Below are 20,918 nucleotides of genomic sequence, written 5' to 3'. Positions count from 1 at the left end.
ACTAAGAGTTTTTATCAACTTTCAGACATCTTCACCAAAAAAGCTAACACCAAGGTGTGCAATCATATTCAAGGAAAGCTTGGCTTGCTTGATCTTGGCCATGATCCTCTTAACCATGGAATCCATACTCTTTTCTCCCTCAATATAGATTTTCTCTCAAATGATTTTTTTTTATATTAAAGTTTTTAATGAGATGGATATTCAAAGTTTCTAGCTGAAATTTCTGTATCTCTATAGTTAAGCTTGAGGAGGAATGTTGAAATGAGCAAATGTTATCTACAAGATCAAAATGGACACTTTAGAGTTTGTGAAGTGGACATTTCGGTATTCTAGAGATTTATTCTGTTGGATTTTAATTCTGCTGCCCAATCTCTCTTCATGTAAGTCTTCATGGATTTTGTCAATTATTCTCTCTTTTACCTGCATTGCAAAAATCCCTGTCACAGACTCACAGCTATTTCTTTTCTTGTATATATATTTGTATCTTCTTTTACATTTCAATCTAAGTGAATATACAGATTCTTTATGCTCTATTCTCTTTTACTTTCACATATTTCAACAGGTTTTTGGCTTAGTTTTAGCTTTTGTTTCCCTGAACTTTTCTTTCCGTTTATCAGATTTACTTTTCCGTTTTATAGTATTTTTGTTGTGTTATCTATAGCTTTTGCATGTACTGCCAGGCAGCTCCGTCTCTTATAGGAGATTGTCAAATTACAGTGATGTTGAGTATTTTTCTTTCTTCACCAAATTTTTATTCGATTCTTCTTTCGTTGTAGTGTACGGTATTTGCCTTTTTTTAAGATATATCAAAGCTTCTCCATGCGATTGAGGAATTGAATTGGGTGGGATATGTCCAGTCAATATGATTTAGGGCTAGTAAGTACAGTTGGAGTTTCTCTCTGAGAAATGCTCTGACTTCTGATGAATACTTTGAATCCATTTTTACCGTTGATCATGGAGCTTTGATGTTCTGCTGTTTGTTAAGAGAATTTATCTATTTAAGCCGGTGATTCAGCAAAAGGCGTTTTGCAGTGATTTGGGAAGCTGAAAGTTGTGGCGACAGAGAAGATCTTTCGCAAAAACCCTAGCGAAAATATGTATCCTGTAATCGAGCATCTTATACCATAATACATATATTTTATGGGTGTTTTTCAAAACCAACCCATATTTTCAAGTCAAACCCAAAACCAACCCTTTTTTTTTTGTCCATACTATTCATCAATAAAATTTCCATATTATCCTTATATTTTTGAATTATTCACAAAATTGCCATTTTATTTATTTTTTTTATTAATTTCGAAATTAACAAAAAACCAAATACACCCAAACCATTTCTTCTTATTTACAAAAATGCCATCATCATCAATTTTTCAACCACCATGAACCACCATTTTGAGCTCTAAAGCTCTAGAATTCAATTTTCAACCACTTTTTTTCTCATTCTAACCCAAAAAACTTCATTTCTTCTCATCTCCTCTACATTTCCATCTAAAAAACTCTCATAACTATCATTTTCATAATCATAAACTTCATATTTTCGAGTTTCTTCATTAGTGAATCGTTAAAGATGCTTCTTTTGGCTCATATTTGGAGTTTGGACGGTTGAAAAGGTTGGAAACGAGCTTTACACATGAAAAAGGTAACTATTTACATGGTTTTCGTTCTTTTTCAGATCTGTGTCGCGACGGTAGGCTGTTTTGTATGTCTACGCCTCCGTAGAGACTTACGATGCAGTCTATTTGTCAACGCACGGGTTAGTTTTGCAATTGATCAGACAATTTTTTTTTCTAACGCAGACTTCCCCAGTAGTCTCCGTCTTTACCTTTGACAACAAAAATAAAATTTTCGGTAGACTTACTAAGACGTCTACCTAAAAGAGGTTAGTTTTTCATTTGACCGAACTTTTGACTTTTCAAAATAGACTTCAACGGAAGTCTACAAAATGTAGACTGCCACCGAAGTCTATAAAAGGTCAGTTTTGCATTTGACCAAAACTTTGACTTCGTGGAATAGGTTAGTTTTGTGTTTGACCAAAAAGTTTAAAAAGCAATAAAAAATTTATTAAATTGTAGATTTCATATGCAGTCTTCTCATCTTAAAAAAAAAAATGTAGACTGCGTATAAAGTCTACTTTTTTATTTTGGTCAAATGCAAAACCAACCCGTCGGATTTGAGAGTAGACTTCACAAGAAGTCTACACACCCGTAGACGTTCATTTCAATCTACTGATTTGAAGTCAAACTTGGTCAATTGCAAAACTAACCTCTTTCAAAAAAATTCAAACATGTAGACTGCATATGAAGTCTAGTTCTGAAAGTCAAATCTTGGATGAATTCTGGTCAATTGCAAAAAGTAACCTTTTTTAAATTGTAGACTGAAATGAAAGTCTACATGTACAAAATCACAACTTTTATTCAACTATAGAAAGCAACCCGTAAAATGGTCAATTGCAAAAACCAACCCAAAGAGTAGACCTATTTGACAGTCTACGTCTGTAAACTGAAAAGAACGTCTACATCTTCAGAGACTGAATATTAAGTCTGCATAGAAAAATCTATAACAATGTGAATTTGTGTATTATTCATTAAATTTTTTCTAGTTTTTTTGTTTGACAGTGTGTGTTAGTTAATCCTAATGGGTTTGAGTGATTTTGAAAAGAATTTTTTTAATAATTATGAAGGTATAATTCATTTAATTTGACAATGTTGTTAGCTAATAATTGTAGACGTATTTGTAAGTCTTCGTTTATAGTTTTGCTAATAAGGTTGAACTTGTTTTAAAGCTGAAGTCGGTGACTGTGGAATATAAATTTACATTCTCAGCATATAAGACAACGAAAACTCTGTATGTGGCTAAGTGTCGTGTTCAAGGATGTGGTTGGAAACTTAGAGCGAGTGTGAAGCATGGGTCAAAGACATTTTGGGTGACAAAATATTCGAAAAGGATGAAGAATCGGAAAGGTTGAAGAATGTTCCTTGTGCATGATGGCTGTACACATGGTAAACTTCTTGAAATGACACAAGAAGATTATGATCTGGACAACAAAATTGAGAAGATTGTGCTAACCTATTCCTTACCAAACATCATTTAAAACAAATGACTCCGAATAGGAAAATACTCCTCTTATGCCAGTCACGAATAATCGACAAGTACGGAACTTGATCGAGTTATCTAAGACACACTTTGTACGCCTTTGTGTATCAAGCCTGCGCCAAATACACTAAATTTTTTTGGATTGACTATATTTTAGATAATAAGTGTAGACGTTTTTGTAAATCTACAAATGTAGACTGCAGTTGAAGTCTACGTCGTAAATTCTATTAAAAGTGTATTTGTGTATTATTCATCATATTTTTTCATGATTTAATTATTTTACAGTGTATGTTAGTAAAATTTTAATGGTCTTGGATGAATTTCACAATTTAATGTGTTATAATTATACACTTGATACTTAATGCAAATTGTTTTGATTAGTGTTATTCTTGAAAATTTTTGGGAAAATTTTGTATAGATTTTCTTCTTCTCACATGTATGTTAGTTTTTATTTTAGCTTATGGTGGTTTTACTTGTTTGGTTGGTTAAATCTTGTGAAAAATTGATATCTAACAAAAAATTAATAATATCATACAAGTGAAAACAACTAAAAATGAATACAATGTTTATAGATTATGCATTAAAAAATTATTTAAAAATTAATATTTTATTATGAAAGTTATTACAAAGCAATATATTAAAAAATATTATTGAGTATGTGTGATTTTTCATAATCTTGATGCTTCAAATAAAGTCTTGGAAAAAGTACCTGCAAAATAAGATAGAGTTATGAGAAAAACATAAGATAAAAAATGAAATCATATTTTAGTAGACCTTTTATTAAGTCTACGTAAAGTTATTGTTTAGTAGACTTTAGTTGAAGTCTACACTAATGGAAAATTTTCATATCTAAAAGTGTGCATTTAGAAAATTTGAAAATACTTTGTTCTGGAAAATATTTCAAAAATGGTTTTTTGTCATCTTTGTAACAAAGCAAAAAGATAATGTATGAATCTATAAATTTAGTTCATTATAAACACAAAATATCTTATAATGAATATATGGAAAGCTTAAATTTTTGGGAAGATGATTTGAAAACATTGGAAGAGAATACCTGCAAAATAAAATAAAATTATGAAAAATAAGATAAAAATTAAAATCATATTTGAGTAACTTCTAATGAAATATGCTTAAAAGTCAAGGCTAGTATACTTCGTTTGAAGTCTACCAGCCGTAAGTTTTAAGTAGATTTCAAATGAAGTCTACTCTATAAAAAAAATAGATCTGAAAAATAAATACACTAAAAATATGAAATAAGTTTAAATCTAAAAAACTTTTAAAAATATGATTTAGTAGACAAAATAGTTATAAATTAAAGACATATTAATATGAATTTTAATATGTAACTTTATTTGAATATAAATACTAGAACACATATTTTAAATCTATAGATGTAAACCTTACATTTCTAGGATGAGAAGAGAACAACTATGGAAGAAAATACCTGCAAAATAAGATAAAATTATTAAAAAACATAGAAAAAAAATTAAAGTCATATTTTTGTAGACTTCCAATGAAGTATGCTTAAACTTTGTGGTTTAGTAAACTTCATATGAAGTCTGCAAGCTTTAGTAAACTTCTTTAGAAGTCTACACTGTCTGATAATTTTCAGATCTGAAAAAATCTATATATTTTGAAATGTGAAAATAATTTTAAATCTGAAAATACTTTACATAATAGAATTTATAAGGTAAACTAGTAGCAAATTAATGTAGAGAGCTTGATCTATAAATTTATTTGAATATAAACATATAAATACATATTTAAAATCTATTAATCTAAAACTTACATTTTTAGAAGAGATGATGAAATCCATGAGTGATAATACCTACCAAAAAAAGATAATATTGTGAGAAATAAACATAAAAATACACATTTAAAATCTATAGATCTAAAACTTACATTTTTTAAAGGAGAAGATGAAAACCATGAATCATAATATCTAAAATGACAAGATAATATTGTGAGAAAGACTTGAGAAAATTTTAGAGAGAATGAAGATAATGAGAGAGATTTGGAAACAATTGAGAGAATTTTAGAAAGAAGAGAGAAAGTTTTAGAGAGAAGGGAGAGAGTTTTACTGAATGGCCAACCAAGGGGTCTCATTATTCCACAGCGTGGATTACGACAAGGAGATCCTTTATCACCTTATCTTTTTATATTGTGTACTGAGGCTTTGATTGCAAATATTAAAAAGGCGGAGAGTGAGAAACAGCTGACAGGTATGAAGGTAGCCAGGGCATGTCCATCAATTTCTCATTTGCTTTTCGCGGACGATAGCCTTTTCTTTTGTAAAGCACAAAGAGAAGAATGTCAATCTATTCTCCGGATTTTAAAGGATTATGAGATGGTATCAGGTCAACTCATTAATTTTGATAAGTCTTCAATCCAATTTGGGCACAAGATTGAAGAATCAGCTAGACAGGAATTAAGAAATATTTTGGGTATTCAGAATCTTGGAGGAATGGGAACTTATCTTGGATTACCGGAAAATCTTGGGGGCTCAAAGATTCAAATTTTCAGCTTTGTCCAAGATAGACTTAACAAAAGGGTTAATGGGTGGACTTTCAAATTTTTCACGAAAGGTGGAAAAGAAGTAGTTATTAAATCAGTAGTTACGGCATTGCCAAATCATGTGATGTCTTGCTATAGATTACCAAAGGCAACCGCGAAAAAATTGACAAATGCGGTAGCACGTTTTTGGTGGAGTCCAGGTGGAAGTACAAGAGGAATGCATTGGAAATCTTGGGATAAGGTATGTGTTAGCAAGGAGGAAGGAGGATTGGGGTTTAAAGACATCACCGATTTCAATACAGCGATGCTTGGTAAACAGTTATGGCGTCTGATTGAGAAGCCGAATACTTTATTTTCTCGTGTCTTCAAAGGTCGGTATTACAGGAATGCATCACCCCTGGAACCGATCCGTTCATACTCTCCGTCATATGGCTGGCGGAGTATCACATCTGCTAGATCTCTGGTTAGCAAAGGACTAATCAAACGGGTGGGATCAGGATCATCCATCTCAGTATGGAATGATCCCTGGCTCCCAACCACTCGCCCGAGACCAGCAAATAAAAACCAACACAATTCTTACCCTGACCTAACAGTGGACTCTCTCATTGATCCTCATTCGCGAAATTGGAATATGCAGGTAATTCGGAATCTAGTGGACCCACAGGATGTGAAAATTATCGAAAGTATACCTCTGAGTAGAATTCAAAGGATTGATAGGGATGGTTGGCATTTCACAAACAATGGGAAATATTCGGTCAAATCAGGATATCAGGTAGAGCGGGTTTACCCAGATAGAGATAGACCACCAGTGATGTTTGGACCTACAGTTGATGCTTTAAAGTCGTTTTGCTGGAAAATTCGATGTCCACCGAAGATGAAACATTTTTTATGGCAACTGGTGACCGGATGTATAGCAGTCAAGAAGAATCTGCAAGCGCGAGGGATAAATGGTGATATATGTTGTGCACGATGTGGCGCTGATGAGGAATCAATTAACCATGTATTTTTTGAATGTCCTCCAGCATTACAGGTTTGGGCGCTATCCAAGATACCATCAAATCCAGCTATTTTTCCAACAGGATCTCTTTTTACAAATATGGATCATCTTTTTTGGAGAGTTTCTCCGCAGCTAGACGATCATCAGTTTGCATGGATTCTATGGTATATCTGGAAAGGAAGGAATAATAAAGTTTTTAGTAACCTTGATATGGATCCTAGGGATACGATTAAACTAGCAGAAACAGAGTCCACACTATGGGCTGAAGCGCAAATAGTGAAGGAACAGAGAGCAGGGCCACATGCAGAGGGTTCGGCATTACCGTTAATCCAAGGAAGATGGTGCTACACTGATGGTTCCTGGAAAGATGATAGTGGTTTCTCCGGCCAGGGGTGGTTTAGTACTTTAGAAGGTTTTGAGGGATTGATGGGGGCAAGGAATGTTAGGGCTAGTCTATCTCCTCTACATGCGGAGATGGAAGCATTACTTTGGGCAATGGAGTGTATGAGGAACTTACGACAATTTCAGGTTACATTTGCAACGGATTATTCTCAATTGGTGAAGATGGTTTCGGAACCAGAAGAATGGCCAGCTTTTGCAAGTTATTTAGATGATGTTAAAGTCCTGAAAGAAAGTTTTTTCCGATCAGAGATTGTCCATGTGCCAAGAACGCAAAATACAAAGGCGGATAGCCTAGCACGTAGTGTCAGGAAGCAGCCGTCTTTCGTCGTTCACATGGATAGACATGTCCCAGTTTGGTTCACAGAGTCTGTATGAGTCTGTTAATGCTGATGACAAAAAAAAGAAGGGAGAGAGTTTTAAAAACTTGTGCAGCCACTTTAGAGAGAGATTGTATAAATTTTGTTTATATAGGGAGACACAAATGTAACTAGGTTAAAATTTACGATACTGTAGACTTCGTTTGAAGTCTACTAAAATTAAAATTTTGGAGTAGATCTTATTATAACATAGTAGACCTTTTTGGAAGTCTACTATAATAATTTAATTATTGTTATTTATTCTTTATTATTTTAGTAATTTTAATATATGATTTATTAAATTTATTTCTTTATTTTTTAATAGTTATAGTATATGATTTCACTTTTTTATTCGTAAGGAACTTAACTTAGTTTAAATATAATGATTTTTTGTAAAACAAATTGAAAAATATAGACTGAAAAAGACGTCTTCAGATAAATAGACTTTATTGTAGGTCTACGAAACCCTAAACCACAAATCTTAAACCCTAAATGTTTTGCTTGATAATCAAAAAGTCTCATTTATACAAAATATAAACTACTAAACATTAGTATGCAGATTTAAGTTAATAAAACAAAAAAAAAAAATCTAAAATCTAACCCTATGAAATCAACTACTAAAAGACATAACATGTTAGATTCTTTTGTTTCTAAACTATGAACATAGTCTAACACATGATAACTAAATTAGTATATATTCTTCAAAATTGTTCGATTATATGAAATTTTAATTTATTTACTTCATATTATCCATTATATTGATGATTAGTTAAAAATATCACAATAATTATTTTTATACATTTTCAAAATTAAATTATTAGATCAAATTAGAGTGTAGACTACAAAACAAGTCTATAAAGTAGACTTCGTAGGAAGTCTATATATATGTAGACTTCTTTTATTACATGTAGACTTGCAAAGGATAGAAACGTAAAATACATTTCTATTTTTTGTTTGGTCATAAGGGTTAAATAGTACTTTCATTACTCCTTTAGGTTGGTTTTGCATTTGACTGAAAGTGGGGTATACTTTTACATTTGACTTGAATATTTGGGTTAGTTTTAGCAAATGTCCCATATTTTATTCATTTTGTTGGGGTCTATTTTTAGTTTATCATTCTTATTTTCGGTGTTATGGAAAATACTTAGGTTTATTAATTCCTATATAAAATGTAATCTATCTCTAGAATGTTTAGATATATGCATAATTAGGCTGCCCCTGAGTGGAGGATATTTCGTTCATGTAAAGCGAAATGATTAACCTGCCTCGCAAAATTAGGCTGCCTGGTGCCTTATAAACCGAATTCAGTATATACATTTTTTTCTGAAAATTCAGTATATACATTTCCCATATGGCTATACAATTGCCAAATAATTTTGTACAACATTACGTTATACACGTGACAAAAAAAAATCAATCAACTTTCCAAAAACATTCGTTTCAAATGGTGTTTAGTCGATTTTAGTTGTCATTAATCAGTAAGAATTTTTATTTATTTATTTATCTATATATCAAGTCAAATTATGCTTCTTTCTATTTAATACTAGTCCATATGAAAAATAGTGGACTAAGAAACGGTAACAAATAAACGTTTCAATCTAATACATTAATATGGAAAGTGCACTGCATTGCCATAAATATTTCAACATTTAAAGAACATTCTAAGGATTTGTTTACGTTCTTAGACCCCGTACATAATCTCTCCCTATAAATGATCGTTACATTCTCTCTTTCTCATATATTTTTATTTTACTAAATCAATAGAAAATGGCAAAACCTGCAGGCTCCTATTGTCTCCTCTCATGTCTCTTTGTCTTGTTTGTGAGTTGCACCTCAGCAGCCAAAAATGATCAAGATAAACAGGTAAGTGCAGAAATCATCCTTGGTTTTAATTATTGACTTATATGACAAACTATGATGATCTTTGTAGGTGTATATAGTATACATGGGAGCACTTCCTGCTCGTGTTGACTACATGCCAATGTCCCATCACACTAGTATTCTTCAAGAAGCCACCGGAGAGAGGTACGATCAATTAATATTCCATAGATCAATCCTGATTAAATTCTTTCCATATTAATGTTTCATTTTGTATATATATCGATTGTAACTAAAGCTCGACTAAGTTTATATTTATGGGAGTTAAAATGGATCAAATGATCCCACCGATATATTTTTACAACATATAATATATTTGTCTGTAGTTCAATCGAAAGTCGATTGGTTAGGAATTATAAAAGAAGTTTCAACGGATTTGCGGCCTGGCTAACCGAATCCGAAAGACAGATACTAGCAAGTAAGTGTTAAAATTAATATTTAACTGGAATTTTCAAAAATATGTATTGAGATTCAAATTACTATTTGTCTCCTCTTTTTGGTTTCACAATAACTTTTTTTTTTTGGGACAAAGATTTCACAATAACTATTCTAACGTTTAGTAACTAATTAATCTTTGTGTGTATTAATTATTTTGTGAAAGTATAACGTGTCTTTGTATTCATATTCTTAGATACGGAAGACGTTGTATCCGTGTTCCCTAGCAAAACACTGAAACTTCAAACGACGGCGTCGTGGGATTTCGTGGGTCTCAAGAAAGGCAAAAGGGCAAAGCGAAACCCTAGCATCGAGAGCGATACGATCATTGGTGTCATGGACAGTGGAATCAACCCTTTATCCGACAGCTTCAGTGACAAAGGCTTTGGCCCTCCTCCTAAGAAATGGAAAGGAGTTTGCCAAGGGAGCAAACACTTTTCTTGCAACAAGTATAAAATTACTCAAATTCATCATACTATTTAAATTGTTAGATTTGTCAATATAATAGTTTGAATGTGGATGATGTGGTTGTTGTATACAGCAAGGTTATTGGTGCTAGGAACTACACACCCAGAATAAAGGGGGTTCCTCACTCAGCGATAGACAACATGGGACATGGATCACACACAGCTTCTACGGCAGCTGGAAACGCTGTTAAGGATGTGAGCTTTTACGGACTAGCCAATGGAACCGCGAGAGGTGGCGTTCCAGCGGCAAGAATAGCGGTTTACAAAGTATGTGATCCTTGTATCAAAGGGTGCACTACTGACGGAATTCTATCCGCATTTGATGATGCGATTGGGGACAACGTGGACCTCATCACCATCTCCATCGGTGACGATAAGGGTTTGCCATTCCATGAGGATACTATCGCAATTGGGGCTTTCCATGCCATGGCCAAGGGAATCCTTACAGTGAATGCCGCTGGAAACAGTGGTCCAGAACTTAGTACGGTCACAAGCGTTGCACCGTGGATATTCACCGTCGGTGCTAGTAACACGAACCGCGCTTTCGTCACTAAAGCTGTTCTTGGAGACGGCAAGACAGTTGTCGTGAGTACCAAGAAACAAACCTTTGTTGGTTTAACACATTTCTTATCCTCTTTTAACATTGTTGCTTGTTGCAAAACAGGGAAGATCCGTAAACTCGTTTGATCTTAAGGGAACTAAGTACCCTGTAGTGTACGGTAAAACAGCTTCAAGTAACTGCGATGCTGCTTCCGCTGCGTAACTTCTTTCCCAAGAAACATCTATTCTTCATACAAATTTTGCTCTTCACATAGCGGGCTAAAATGTTAATTGTGGTTTCAGGTTCTGCTCACCAGGATGTCTAGACAGGAAACTTGTCAGCGGGAAGATTGTGCTGTGCGATTCCGTTCAAAACGTGGAAGAAGCTAAATATATGGGAGCCGTAGCATCCATTGCTAGGAGCAGAAGAACAGACACTGCCTTGGTCTTCTCTTTCCCAGTCACTGCTCTATCCGGACCCGCCTATGACGTTGTCCTCTCGTATATTAATTCCACAAAGTAAAGCTCATCTCTTTGTTTCATTAATATCATAAAAACTCTCCCTCTCAAGTGCTCAAATTTTTTTTTTGTTGGTTCAGAAACCCCATAGCTGCTGTTTTGAAAAGTGAGACAATCTTCAACCAGAAAGCTCCTGTCATTGCTTCATATTCTTCTCGAGGCCCTAACCCAATCATTCCAGATATTTTGAAGGTATGTGTAGAAACTTTGATTATGTAAATAACTCATATCAGTCTTTCCCACAGTTCTGTGTCTGATTGAACCCTGAATTTGAACTGCAGCCGGATATAACAGCGCCGGGAACGGAGATCATCGCTGCTTATTCTCCTTCTGTTCCACCAAGTATTGCAGATACAAGACATCTGAAGTACTCTATTCTTAGTGGAACTTCAATGTCTTGTCCACACGTTGCTGGTGTTGCCGCCTACATCAAAACATTTCACCCTCGCTGGTCTCCGTCCATGATCCAATCCGCCATCATGACTACCGGTAAGTACTCTATAAATTCCACTCTTTTTTTTTGAAAATACTCTGTTGGTTTGTCTTGGAACCATACCTTCCTTGTGTCACAAGAAATATTTAGAATACTTTGTTTTGTGGTTTCTTACAGCTTGGCCAGTGAATGCATCTACTTTGATGCCTGAGTTTGCATCCGGAGCAGGCCATGTCAATCCGTTAGCCGCAGTTCATCCTGGACTGGTCTATGAAGCTAGTAAGTCAGACTACATCGCTTTTCTCTGCGGCTTGAACTACACTGGAAAGAACTTAAGGCTTATCTCCGGTGAAAGCCGCACTTGCACTAAAGCACAGTCTAAATCTTTACCTCGAAACCTAAATTATCCTTCCATGACTGCTCAAGTCCCGGCGACAAAACCATTCAAAGTGACCTTCCGTCGGACAGTCACTAACGTTGGAACGTCTAACACTACCTACAAAGCGAAAGTAGTGGGATCTAAGCTCAACGTCGAGGTCATTCCCGACGAATTTTCTTTAAAGTCGAAGCACGAGAAGAAGTCTTTCACGGTGACCGTTTCAGGCAAAGGTCTCGGAGGTGGAGAACTTGTTGCGTCTTCACAACTGATCTGGTCTGATGGATTCCACTTTGTGAGAAGCCCCATCGTTGTTTACGCCGCAAACTGGTGAGTCAGACTCAGTTTTATGTCTTCATATGTAATCGTCGATTATGAAACATTCTTTACTGCTCATGCTATGTTGATTGTTTATGATGTTTCAGTTTTTTCTACCTACTCTACTTCTTAACATTGGAATAAAATTAACTGTTAGCCTTTTCTTTGCATTAATTTTTCTTGCTACATATCAAAACGGTCATAAGAAAGATAAATATGCCTTTAAAATATATATATATATATATATCTCATCCCATAAAAACGGGAATTTTTAAATCCGGTTACAAGTAGGTTTTGAACAAAATTTTCAAAGTCAAACTAATACAAAGCTAGCTTCGCCCGCCCACTAAACCTGACACATTCCGCTAGTTCGTTTTCAAAATTCTTTAAAATCGGTCGAAAGTGAAGTTCTCTTTTTTGCCTCGGATGCCGAGGCTTCTCGTGTCGTCTCCGGAGTAGCTGGCTCCCGATGAACTCCACCATACTTATAACCATATATATCCATGAAGCGCCAGACGACTAATATGGAAGAGTTTCAGATACTTGAAATGGTGACATGAAAATGATGCTAGAAAGGCAAGTGGAGCACTGAAACAGAGCTTGAAACATCCATAGACGACTATGTAGGACTCCGGCCAGCACGCCTACACGAACCGGAACGGTCAGGTACCATCAACTTCGCCTGCATACCCGACCTCGACTCGCCTTCGAAGTAAACCACCACCGAAGCTGACTTCGAGTCCGCCAAAGAGGAGGAGAACCCCGGCGACCCGTAAGGGTTCCCGATTCCAATCGATGAAGTCACACGCCTCACCGGACATAGCTACAGAAGCTCCACAACACGAGTAGAGACTTCGCAGCACCACCAGAGAGCGTACCAGCACATCACCACGAGCAAGGAGATCGTGAGAGAGGATCTAAAAGGAAAACACAATCCTCTCTCAGCCGTAAAAAGCCGACTCCGCCTATCAGAGTCCCTACATGCCACTGTGTTACAGCTCCAAACAATTCAAGTCTTCACCATCATCGACAGCCCTCGTGCACGGTTGCTTAATGACAGAGACGCGATTGACCAGAGGCCAGAACAAGGCGAAAGCATAGGGTAAATGACCGGGAAGCAAAGATGAAAACAAAGGAGAGAAGGAGGAGGCCTCGGGCGGCTGGACGCGCCGATCAGCGCCGGAGCTACTGAGGACCTTTCGTTTGTCGACTAGAGAGAGAAACTGAACTTTTTGGATCTTAATAAACATTAAATATGTTTTGATGTAAGAAACTATCAATGCATGATGATCCATTCTTATAATGCATGATGATCAGGTTGGTCTTATTTGACGCACAAGTTATCCTTATGAGCTTGACGTTGAATTTCGCATATGTTTATCCTTTCTTTCTCCATTCTGAACTGGAAGTTTTGTATTTGAAAATGCATCTTCGTCCAATAATTTCTGTCAATGGTTTTAAACTAATAATTTCAGTTAGAATAGGTAAAACGACAATCAATTTCTTTAACAAAAAAAAAAAGGGGGATAAAATAGATTGTAAAAACTTAAAAAATAGTTATCCTAGAGAATTTCTCTATTAAAATTTAGACTACCTAATTAAGGAAAGGAGCATATAGTAAAATACTCCCGGACAGTTGCTCTAACAACCATGTTTCCATGTGCTTTTTCATATTTGCAAATTTTTAAGTTATTGTGTAATTTTCTCGCAAATTGCTCTTTTAAAAAATCCAACCAGCATAAAATATTTAATTTAAAATTAGTAAACATATTAATCAAAACAAATATATATATGTTGGCCCATAAATTATTTTTAATGGCCCATAACATTTTTTGTACAACCTATGGAGCAATTAAATTAACCAAACAGTACTAAAAAACGTCGACGTTTTGCCAGTTTCTCTACCGTTGTATGTTTATGGTGGTATGCGATACCACAAAGTTGCACAATTTCACCACAACCAGAGAGAGATGGCTGCAATTCGCGTCTTGTCGCGAAAACTCCCAACTTTCGCTTCGATTTTCTTCCAAACCCTAACTAGAAATCCTTCAATACATCGGATCTCCTTCTTAAATCTAAAACCCTACACTCCGCCGAAACCCTCCACGGTGTTCGTCGCCCAGTTCCACGACGGGAGGCCAAGGGGTCCTCTCTGGAGAGGTAAGAAGCTGATCGGAAAAGAGGCCCTTTTCGTCATCCTGGGTCTCAAGAGGTTGAAGGAAGACGACGAGAAGCTCGAGAAGTTTGTAAAGACCCATGTTTTCAGATTGTTGAAGCTTGACATGTTAGCTGTTATCGGCGAGCTTGAACGACAAGAAGAGACTGCGCTTGCTATCAAGGTCATTTCTTCACCTTCTTCGTTTTCAGCTTATCTTTAGTTGCGCTGCTTTTAGCTTCGTTTCATGTGGGTGCCTTTTTTTTTGGTGATTTGTCGAGCACTACGATCTGTGTATCTCCTCATTGTCGCTGTTCGAGAGAATTTTGCTTAGATGTAAAGTTTTATGGAAGTGCACATGAACTGTTCGACGAAATGTCTTTACAGAGCATATTCTTGTAGTTGGTGTCTTTTCCTATTATGTTGTTGATGATTGGCTTCTTGAACATACAGATGTTCGAGGTGATCCAGAAACAGGAATGGTACCAACCGGATGTGTTTATGTACAAGGACCTTATAGTATCTCTAGCTAAGAGTAAAAGAATGGATGAAGCGATGGGCTTGTGGGAGAAAATGAAGAAAGAGAACCTCTTTCCGGATTCTCAGACTTACACTGAGGTTATCAGAGGATTTCTCAGAGATGGATGTCCCGCTGATGCCATGAATGTGTATGAAGACATGTTGAAGTCTCCAGATCCCCCCGAAGAGTTGCCTTTTAGGGTTCTGTTGAAGGGCCTTTTGCCGCATCCGCTTTTGAGAAACAAAGTGAAGAAAGATTTCGAGGAGTTGTTCCCTGAGAAACATGCTTATGATCCCCCTGAAGAGATTTTTGGTAGATGTTGAGTTGTGTATGCACAAACCACTCTAAACTCTTCCATCTCAGTTTTTTGTTCTCTTAATTTGTGGTCTCTCCACTTATGAAATTTTAATCTTTTGGCACTTAAATCATATCTTATTGTTGATCAGTTCGAATCTTGTAATGCATAATGAAACATGGGAAGGGTTTGCGACAGTAATTCATGACTTTGTGTGCATTGTGCAGGCTCTGAGCAATAGTAACAGGGGAAGTATATCTTGATCAAGATCCAGAATTCTCTTGAAGAATAATAACCAGATCTGAGCAAATGGAAAGAAAAAATGAAAGTCAATAGATAACTGAAGTGTTACATCACAACAAAAATACTCTTAGAGAGAGGACTCAGATGCTTGTTCTGATGCTTCATACTATTAGTCAAAGACCAATTTTTTTTGTCAAACAATCTATCTTTTTCTAGATAAGATTCTATGCTGATAAGTTCTCCAGATTTCTCTTACTGGCCTCTCAGGTTGTGGAAGGGTTCTCTTTTTATTATTTCTTCATCAACAATTTGGTAGAGATTTATTATTGTTGATTAAGTAGATGAGGTTTCCTGTTATTGTCCTCGTGGGCGTGCCGGAGTGGTTATCGGGCATGACTAGAAATCATGTGGGCTTTGCCCGCGCAGGTTCGAATCCTGCCGCTCACGTTTTTTTTGTTTCCCATATGCCGCACATTAAGTAAGTGCCATGTTGATTGGTTCACCGCACATGACCAAATCCATTACGAGTATCTCGAATATTATGTGATATTATTCTTTTTATCCTTTACCATATTGTTAAAAAAAACAAGAAATATAAGTAAACATTATGGCATCTACTTGACGAGACAAGGAGAACATGTTTAGCATGGGATCAAAGCTATTTGACCATTCTTTATAAACGTGACATTACTGGTGAGAGATCTTTTGATAATGACGTGAAAATCTTCCCGACGTGAAAATCTTCTTTTTACGACATCAGTGGGATGAAAGAAGCTCCAGTACAATTCTGTTTGGCTATTTGTGATCAAGAAAGGTTGGAAACATGTAGAAGTCCTAAATATTCTTTCCTTTGAGATTTTTAGTACAGATGTCTACAAGATTTGTTAAAAATCCTAGAATATTTTGACTAGAAAAAATACCATTAAACTGTATTAAAGCGGTTAAAGATTAGTTTCTCTTTGACTTGTCATGTGATTATAGTAGCAAGCATTGTCACTGTCTATATATACCCACTGATCTTGTTGTGGCTACTCACCTTATCAAACTATCTTCTTCTTGGTTCTTCATCATCTACTCTACACATTTCTTCTCTTCAAAAACTTATTAGTCTTAACTCTTAAGAAACAGAAAGTAGAAATGGAAGGTAAAGGGAAAGTCGGATCATCATCTTCTTCTTCCTTCACTAATCAGCTCTTTGGCCCCAAGGAACCTTCTTCCTCCTCCAACTTCAGCTCCATTTTCCCTCCTCCCTCCAAGGTTCTATTATTATTCTTATCTCTTCTTCTTTTTTATAGTTGTTTCTGTTGCCTTTTCTGATTGGTTCTTGAATTTTATTCTTCGAGATTTCAGGGAACAACAGGAAACATGATCTTAAGCTCCAAACATGGGTCTCTAGGTCAGTGGAAAAGTCGTTCCCCAACTGTTTTTGTTTTGAGAACTGTTTACTTAAACCTCAGAAGACTTGTCTCCCTTCTTGAATCAATATGGTTCCTTTTTCTTTACATTAAGCCAAGCTTTGTCAGAAAACCCTCTGATTCATTTTTGAATCAAGAATTGTCCAAATTGCTTCATTTTTCTTGAAACTAAGCAAAATTCATACCGTTTTTAGCATTTATATCAGAATAAATTCCAATTCTTTTACTCTGTTTTCTATCCATCATAAACAAACTTCAATACATAGCTATATAATAAACCTCAGAAGACTTGTCTCCCTTCTTGAATCAATATGGTTCCTTTTTCTTTACATTAAGCCAAGCTTTGTCAGAAAACCCTCTGATTCATTTTTGAATCAAGAATTGTCCAAATTGCTTCATTTTTCTTGAAACTAAGCAAAATTCATACCGTTTTTAGCATTTATATCAGAATAAATTCCAATTCTTTTACTCTGTTTTCTATCCATCATAAACAAACTTCAATACATAGCTATATAATGCGAAGAACGGATCAAATATTCTTCAAATTTTGTTTGAGCTCACAGTTCTTTAGTCAAGAAATAGTCAAGAAAGTAATCTGAATCCAGCTGGTCTAACGAATATGTTATCTCCTCCGTTTTGTGGTTTCTCCACAGGCCAATGCCAAGAATCTGCAACCTGCAATCTAAGTTCGTCTCTTTACTACGGTGGTCAAGACGTTTATTCTGGATCAACAAGAAACAATACTTACCATACCGTGAGTCCTGATTATATATATTCGTATTGCTAATGATGCACATAATCACTTAATATTTGATTATTTCAGGGTAAAGATAGATGATACTTGACTTTGACAAGAATGTTTAATCATTTCAGGTTAACAAGGCTCAGTCCGGAGGAAACAATGAGGCTAGTGGAAACAACTCGATGGACGCATCTAGAGGAAACTGGTGGAAAGGTATATTCTCTAACATAATGATTTCTATTACAATTCTATATCTTTCTTGGTTTATCTTCTAACATTTGCTGTGTCTTGCCATTTTTGCAGGTTCACTCTATTACTAGAATCTTGTTTACAAAGTATCAAGAAAATCTACTGGAAACAAAATGATAAGCTAGTAGATGCGTTTACAAAACCGTTACCAAAAACACTTGAGCTACCATTAAATCAAGTTATTTGAGTGGCGAATCCTTGCTTTCTGCAATTATGGGTACGGTTCTTATTGTGGTTGATTTTATAACATGACTGAAAGTCTCAAAAAAATCAACCTCGTATTGTTAATTTTCATCACGTGCCACAAGTCGTGCTTTGTAAATGTCAAGTGTATCATCAAATAACAATTTAGTAGTTAATATCAGTGACAGACCACCACATTCTGATTCGGTGAAGGATGAACCAAATCTCATGTTTTGTTTTACATTTTAGCTTTAAATTCCTCTGAACATGCATTTTTCATCTTGCATCTCGCAAGGCTTGATTTATGGTTGTTGGTTCTGGTTTATGGATATTGTGTGGTTCTGACTTTTATTGTTGTTTTGTTTCTTTTGAAAGGCTAAAGACGATGAAATTGTTTGTTGGGTTGTATTGGTATTTGTTTGGAATTTGTTTTGGGTCGCTGGTATAATTGAAATGGCTTGATTGGGTCAGTATTAGATAATAAAGAAATATGGTTTAGAGGAATAGCACATGGGTTATTGTTTGTCGGTAGTAGTGGTGGTCATATCTTTGAACTCTTTCTCATTATTTGTGTTTATGTCGTCACCGGATGCGTCAACATGTGAAGAACTTATCTCAGGGGCACCGTGGATTGAGGTACTGACAGAGACTGAGCTTTATGAGGATGAGGTGCGACAGTCATATTTCATGATGTTTTTTTTTCAGAGTTTAAAATCTGTGAAGATTAAGTTGTATTTTTCAGAAAAAAGAGTCTGGTTTCGTCAAACTAAACATGTCATGAGACATATAGTTGGTTTGCAACACTATCCATGCGTAGGTAGGCACTTTTAATAAGTGAATATCCAAGAAACACACTTGGGACGCACATACATCTTAATATCTTGAGATTATGATAGTTAGGTGGTCGTTGAAACATCTTTTGGTATGGAATCTCCATTGATAGCATATGCATTGGTAATCTGTTGATGAGATAGATTGTTGTGGCCAAAGCATAAGTCTAGAAACTATTTGGTACATACGCTTGTGATAGGAGTGTCATATCAGTTTCAACAACATCCATGTCTTTACACTCTGCAAGCCCATTGTGCTCGGGAGTGTGTGGAGGTGTTGTAAGATGAGCGATGCCTTGTTCTGTTTGGAAGGACCAGAGCGAAATAACATCGCCACCATTATTAGAGTATAGCGTTATTTGTGTCTGAAACTGCTTCTCAACCCGTGATGAATGTCTCACGAACCTGTGATTTTTTGAAGTGGATACAACAAAAAATATCGGGTGTAATGGTCTATTAGGATGATGTAATATTCGTATTTTTCTTGAGATGGGATTGGGGAACTCCAAACATCGGAGTATATGATTTTCAAGGTTTTGAGTGTAGAGTTAATTATGAGAAAGGCAATTTGTGACAAAGATTTTGCGAATAGCAGAAACAGACAAATGAAACTTCGAAACAACATAATTTAATACAAAAGTGTATAGGTGCCCCAACTGACATGCCAGGAAATGGAACTGGTTTAAGGAGATGATGAAGTAAAAATATTTTGGATTATGTTTGGGTGAACTGGTCATTTGTAAAGCATGTCTTTAGTCCATCATTGGACTAATGAGGCCTTCATGCTAAGATACTTCACCTGAAAATGTGCGGGAATAATTCAATAAACTCTTGGTTAGAATTTCAACGGAGATAACAAGGTTTAATTTCTGAGGGTGAGTTGTTCATTGGTTGAAATAGGGGATGTGTTTGATGAAGCCGTTTTGAAATGTAGATGGCAGCTAAAATGATGGTTTTGATATCATATAGGTTTGGAAGCTTGATGTGTTTCATTAATTTTGTAAAGTATTTTTTTTTGGTCGACGCCCATCTTCTAAGATCAAGTGGTAAGCGGGTTTGAGTCGTTCTGAAGATATGCTCTATCCGGATGGGTCTGATCTATATGGGAAAAGAGGACACCGCTACTTCTCGCATCCTTGGCGAGAGAATCTGCATGTAAATTCATTTTTCTAGGTATACGGGAAATGTTGAACTCTAAAAATTTGGCTCGTATATGTCGTACTTAGACCATCTCCAATGGCTTATTCTATTTTTTACTCTAAAATAGAGTAACTCTATAATAGAGTTTGAATTTGCTCCAATGGTACTCTATTTTTGAGTAGAAAATAGAGTGATGAAAAAAAAAACAAATTACTCTATATTTGGAGTAAACTTATTTCTCACTCTATAATAGAGTGAGAAATAGAGTACCATTGGAGCATTTTTTACTCTAAACTCTATTTTAGATTGAAAAATAGAGTGGGGTTGGAGATGCTCTTAGACTAGCTCGGAGGAAAATGCCGGCCATTCGGCAGGGTTTGCAATCATGTCCACCAGGTCGGAACAATCTGTCTCCATATGAATCATGGTGCAATGTAACATGAAATCGCCCATATGAGTCCTTCCAACTCAGCGTGGAGCGCTTATAGGTTTTTCCGGCACCTTTGAAGTCCAAATCTCTTGACTCTCATTTGATCATTGTAGAACCACCCTAGATCACTGACCGTGCCATTTTCGATGCCATTATCAATCCATGACGCATCGATTTGACAGGTAGGTCATTGAGGGTGCACAGGGGGAGTCGAGCGAGTTGAAGGAGAAATATGTGCTCCCTATTTCTCTCCATCGTCGGGTAAGCTAGCTTTTCTCCAGCATTTGACTTCAATGGAAGTTAGCTGAAGGGTGTCAACTTGTGATACATAATTTCCATTTAAAACTTTATCATTACATGCCTTCCAAAAGTACTATAAGATCTATGG

At 35.8% G+C, this 20,918-nt stretch overlaps 3 protein-coding genes and 1 non-coding gene across 7 annotated transcripts; all 4 read left to right on the top strand.

The window, feature by feature from the left end:
- The first annotated feature begins 8,246 nt into the window (after positions 1 to 8,246).
- Positions 8,247 to 14,489, top strand: LOC103873289 (subtilisin-like protease SBT4.5). Its single transcript, XM_009151711.3, has 10 exons — positions 8,247 to 9,225; positions 9,293 to 9,387; positions 9,567 to 9,658; positions 9,872 to 10,124; positions 10,217 to 10,724; positions 10,807 to 10,901; positions 10,986 to 11,201; positions 11,282 to 11,393; positions 11,483 to 11,690; positions 11,812 to 14,489. Exons 1-10 carry the CDS (start codon positions 9,130 to 9,132, stop codon positions 12,342 to 12,344), a joined length of 2,208 nt encoding a protein of 735 aa, XP_009149959.1. The 5' UTR covers positions 8,247 to 9,129; the 3' UTR covers positions 12,345 to 14,489.
- On the top strand, positions 14,221 to 15,791 carry LOC103873288 (protein THYLAKOID ASSEMBLY 8-like, chloroplastic). Of its 2 annotated transcripts, XM_009151710.3 has the most exons (3): positions 14,221 to 14,667; positions 14,937 to 15,331; positions 15,526 to 15,791. In XM_009151710.3, the coding sequence occupies exons 1-2, from the start codon at positions 14,254 to 14,256 to the stop codon at positions 15,324 to 15,326; spliced, it is 804 nt and encodes a 267-aa protein (XP_009149958.2). In that variant the 5' UTR covers positions 14,221 to 14,253; the 3' UTR covers positions 15,327 to 15,331; positions 15,526 to 15,791. The 2 variants fall into 2 exon arrangements, with proteins under 2 accessions (XP_009149958.2, XP_033129065.1); XM_033273174.1 differs by lacking the exon at positions 15,526 to 15,791 and having other exon boundaries at positions 14,937 to 15,506.
- Positions 15,792 to 15,906: 115 nt separating this feature from the next.
- TRNAS-AGA lies at positions 15,907 to 15,988 on the top strand. Its single transcript has one exon. It is a non-coding gene; the product is annotated as a tRNA-Ser (tRNA).
- Positions 15,989 to 16,130: 142 nt separating this feature from the next.
- Positions 16,131 to 18,995, top strand: LOC103873287. Of its 3 annotated transcripts, none has more exons than XR_001958960.2 (6): positions 16,131 to 16,798; positions 16,892 to 16,937; positions 17,610 to 17,710; positions 17,830 to 17,911; positions 18,002 to 18,164; positions 18,750 to 18,995. XR_001958960.2 is itself a non-coding variant. In XM_009151709.3 (5 exons), exons 1-5 carry the CDS (start codon positions 16,679 to 16,681, stop codon positions 18,016 to 18,018), a joined length of 366 nt encoding a protein of 121 aa, XP_009149957.1. In that variant the 5' UTR covers positions 16,131 to 16,678; the 3' UTR covers positions 18,019 to 18,995. The 3 variants fall into 3 exon arrangements, 1 of the variants encoding a protein (XP_009149957.1); XR_001958959.2 differs by having other exon boundaries at positions 18,738 to 18,995; XM_009151709.3 differs by having other exon boundaries at positions 18,002 to 18,995.
- Positions 18,996 to 20,918: the final 1,923 nt, after the last annotated feature.

Source organism: Brassica rapa, chromosome A06 (genome assembly GCF_000309985.2).
Source record: "Brassica rapa cultivar Chiifu-401-42 chromosome A06, CAAS_Brap_v3.01, whole genome shotgun sequence".
NCBI classification, from domain to species: Eukaryota; Viridiplantae; Streptophyta; class Magnoliopsida; order Brassicales; family Brassicaceae; genus Brassica; species Brassica rapa.
Note: the sequence above shows the minus strand (reverse complement) of the source record. Positions and strands in the feature narration are given on the sequence as shown.